Below are 4,300 nucleotides of genomic sequence, written 5' to 3'. Positions count from 1 at the left end.
TTTTAACAGGTAATTGTACTATTTTAAATTTGCATAGTTAATTAAACTATAATATGAATAAATTGCAGAGGTAGGTTCAGATGCAGAGCTTGATCTCCATTATCAAGGATGCTTAAAAATATATATGACTGCCGTCACGAGAAAAGGGCCCTTAAGGTCAAAATTTCACAAAATTACTTTTTTGTACATTCGAGACCCCTGACATTTTCTGAGTACAAAAATACAAGAAAAATTCAAATATCTTGATGAATAAGCATTTTATGGCCATTTTAAGGAGATGCGAAAACGGCTCCGTCATAGATATTATGAAAATTATAACGTCACAAACGTAAAAGTTTTTGACGTCGTTACTTTTACATTATCGATATATACATGTATGTACAATCATGTAATATTCTCACACCGAACAAATAAAATAGTTGATGAATATTTTAACACCATCAATAGAGCTATCGTTATCTTTATTTGAAATCTACTGCGGTGAAGTAATGTACATATATACTGCAACACATGATTATGTGCAATTCAAATACAATAATTGTCATTCCTCATCAGGAGGTGGGCATGTTAGGTCTTTCGCGTGATCTTGAACGTATGGCCTTATTTGATTAAACAAATACAGCTTCCTTTCAGCAGAAAGACCACCTGCAAAAGAAAATAAGAGAAATATTCATTTTTCTTACGTTGAAATAAAAGATATAAAATTTGTATCCAAGCGTTTACTAGTATGTGTACCTTTCTCCAAAATTGGTGGGAGATTTGCGGCAGAAAAAATAGCGTCCTCGTTTCGAAGAATGTTGATAGCTTTTTCTGGGTCAGTATATTTTTCTCTTACAAACACAACCCCTGGTTGCATTGCAGATAGCCTGAAATGATGGTATTTCCGAATTCCGGAAAGTGGTGAAAAATCTGTCGATAGAAATGTCTTCCAGTCATACCAACAAAATCCGTCGTTTACCACTATGGCATTGTTTCCTCTGGCCGACTTTTGAACAACATTCGCTAGGTCTTGAAGCGAGTCATTGTCAGCCTTGCAACATATCTATCAAGTGTTTATATACAAATCGTATACGTATTCTAGTCTTCATGATTCTATACATTTTGAAAGGATTAATGGCCACGTAAGAAAATAATACATTTATCACATTATAAGCAAAGCAAGCTTTAAAAAATTGAGATTCTAAAATCACAATAAAAATGCGATTGTCTGTTGCATTAAAAATTACGAACGTACATAGTACAAGTTATTTATGTATAAAGAAATTTCTAACCGGCGATACAATTTTTTAATGTAGGAAAATCCTGCATCTACAAGGCACTTTGTGTGTCCAGGAATCTGCATTGATAGAGTTATTTCTCTGTGAAGTCCAGTGAGTACTCTCCATGCTTGATAGGCCAACACATAGCGGTTATTGTTCTGTCCTAAACATATTAATAGATCAGCATTTAAAAAAAAAATAACACATTAAAGGCAATTTTGATTTAATTAAAACTACAAAAGATTATCAAAAAAATATTCAGCATATCACCTGCACAATTGTCACAATGCATTTTACAAGACATTTCCCCAAACCCGTAGCTCTGCAAAGCATGGTGTAGTAGGGTAATGACTGTGTTTGGACCATGGGTTGAAGTACCATCCTTGCCAATCGTCTGGTCCTCGTCAACAAGATAATTGTACTGTTCCCTACAGCCCTTGATGCAAACTCCAAACAACTGAACTTTACGGGGGGATGTAAAATATAAGGGACCTTCCTGTCGTGAATGATGAGGAATTGTTAGCTGTTGGGCAAAATCAAATGTATAATGTACATTATACAAAGGGGATGACGATGGCGGATAGCCTAACGGGTGTTGTCCAAATTCTTCTTGTTCAATCCGTGCAGCATGGACGCTTGTTCTATACACCATGTGTTCACCTACGTGTATATAGCATACTTACATTTTTTCTTCTTTAATTAAAAACATCGATAATTAGAATAATGAAATTGGCAATAAATGTAAACAAAGAAAACAATTTATATAGCAAGACATATTAAAGAAGGAAAATACTTTTAGAGACTTCAATGTGACATTTGAACTCATCTAAGGCCCGCGACTTTTCTTCCTCCGTCACTGCAGCCGTAACCTTGCATCGAAGCTTCTCACATTTCGAACACACGTCTGACCTGGGTGATGCTATTTTTATGTGGGGTGTGCACGTCAGCCATATTCCCTTGAATGTTGATAGCTCCACTGCTCTACCGTGACTCTCTTCACATGCTGTTTTGTATATCGAATGTATGTCTGTCTTAGTCGTCGATGCAGGTAGTAAAATTGGTGTTTCCGGAAAATCATTGGCATGAGGCACGGCAGGCAGTGGGAGACCATTTTCACGATCATCATAATTGTACATGTATCGGCGCCTTTTCTTATCGATCAAGTCATAACCTGTGCTTTTGCTTTTTAACTTCCCCATAATGTACATCTCTTTTTCATCTTTATTTAACTCGCGCATGGTGAAAATGTGATCGATAATTTCTTTGATCTGAATTTCTCATAACATTTAAAATGGCACCCACAACCTCTGTTTACTTTTTCTTTAACAGTGCGAATTGAATCCTCCTCCTCATCACCATTGTCATCATTGTCATCACCATCTTGATCATTATTTTGCGAAAATTCAAAACTTTGCGATAGTCTATATACCCTCTCCTCTTCTGTTTCATTCATAACATGTTCATTATCGTTGTTTTCATTATCATCATCATCGTAATCATCATAAGACTCAACAGTGTTTATTGCTCTTGGAAAAAAATCCAAATTTACCTCATCTAATTCCTGAACAAAAAAAAAATAAAATCAGGTTTGTTCTTATTACCCATAAGATTCAGAATCGAGCACTGTAAAGATAATTAATTTCATAATCCTAGATTTACATATTGTTTATTTGTATTATGTTCTTGTGAAATGTTCTTGTTTTTTTAAACTGAGCAATTATCTTCCGGGATTCTTTAATTACACCGTTACTTTTTTTTTTATTAGAGCATCCGCAACTCTATGGATACCATAAACAGTTTAAAAATAGATTGCGTGCTATGTAAACTTTGCAATTTAGAAACATCTTTTTCTGTTGGAATGAAAAACAAAAGTACAATTTTACTCCTGTTTTTGAAATATGCATTTTTAAAACCGAGTGCACATGTAAATGTCGGAGTGTGACTCAATATTTACTCAAGAATTAACGATATGAATGACGATACCTGCAATATTATATATACACTCGCTGATTATCGCCTCAATAACAATCAAAGTAATAAAACAACGAAGCAAAATCCCTTTTTGAATTTATGTTCACTTACTAACTTTAGAGTATCAAAAATAATATTCGTACTTTATGAATACAGGTACAATGTACTGTTAAAACATTATTTACTTGCATCTCTCTCTCTCTCTCTCTCTCTCTCTCTCTCTCTCTCTCCTAAAATATATATTTACTTTATATAATAGTTATTTGATGTCAATCTATTAATTTTATCTAATCAAATTTATATTGAATAAATGTTTTGTTACCTGCAAATCCATTTTGAAATCAGTTTCATTCTTCAATAACACGCCAAATGCAGCCGACAAAATTTACTTCCGTGTTTTTAATTCCGCGACTTTGACGTCGTTTTCTGAACATTGTGACGTCAAAAGATAAGGGCCCTTTTCTCATGACGGCAGTCATATCTTAGTTATTACTGGTTCTAACTTCACCAAACTTAAATGGATGGTGTGTCTTATTATACTGATGCACAAGACAGGCATGGATGCTGAATCTGAGCCATAGATTTCGGATGCTGGAAGAGTTTAAGGTTTAAATAGCTGGGTAATTTTTTTTGAAACAAGTGCCCTCTGGTGATAATATCCTTATTATAACTGGTCCTAACTTCACCAAACGTGCATGGATGTAGTGTCTTATGATACTGATGCACCTGACAGGCTTGAATGCTGAATCTGAGCCATAAGTTTCGGATGCTGACGAGGATTATATTTTTTGGATGTTTTAAAGATAAAAGCTTGCATAGTTGATAAAACCATAATATAAATGAAACTCAGAGGTAGCTTTAGATGCAGAGCCTGATCTCCATTATCAAGTATGCTAAAAAAGTCTCCTGCCTCACTCGCGGGTATGATAAGGCAACTCTAAGCAATCAAATTTCCTCGGATCGATATGACGTCACAATAAGCAGCGTGGTGTCATATTATAATCAGAAACATGCCAATTTATACTTATCTCTGATTTTAATTATAAAAACTACAGACGTATAATGTCACT

General features: G+C 34.6%; 1 protein-coding gene across 1 annotated transcript; it reads right to left on the bottom strand.

Moving 5' to 3' along the window:
* Positions 1–220: 220 nt before the first annotated feature.
* Positions 221–2,371, bottom strand: LOC128160896 (uncharacterized; the record flags this gene model as incomplete). Its single annotated transcript, XM_052824194.1, has 3 exons — positions 221–645; positions 1,530–1,919; positions 2,053–2,371. Coding segments are annotated over 3 exons (813 nt in total), but the record flags the coding sequence as incomplete, so codon positions are not given.
* Positions 2,372–4,300: the final 1,929 nt, after the last annotated feature.

Source organism: Crassostrea angulata, chromosome 8 (genome assembly GCF_025612915.1).
Source record: "Crassostrea angulata isolate pt1a10 chromosome 8, ASM2561291v2, whole genome shotgun sequence".
NCBI lineage: Eukaryota > Metazoa > Mollusca > Bivalvia > Ostreida > Ostreidae > Magallana > Magallana angulata.
This window is presented reverse-complemented; position numbering and strand designations above follow the sequence as displayed.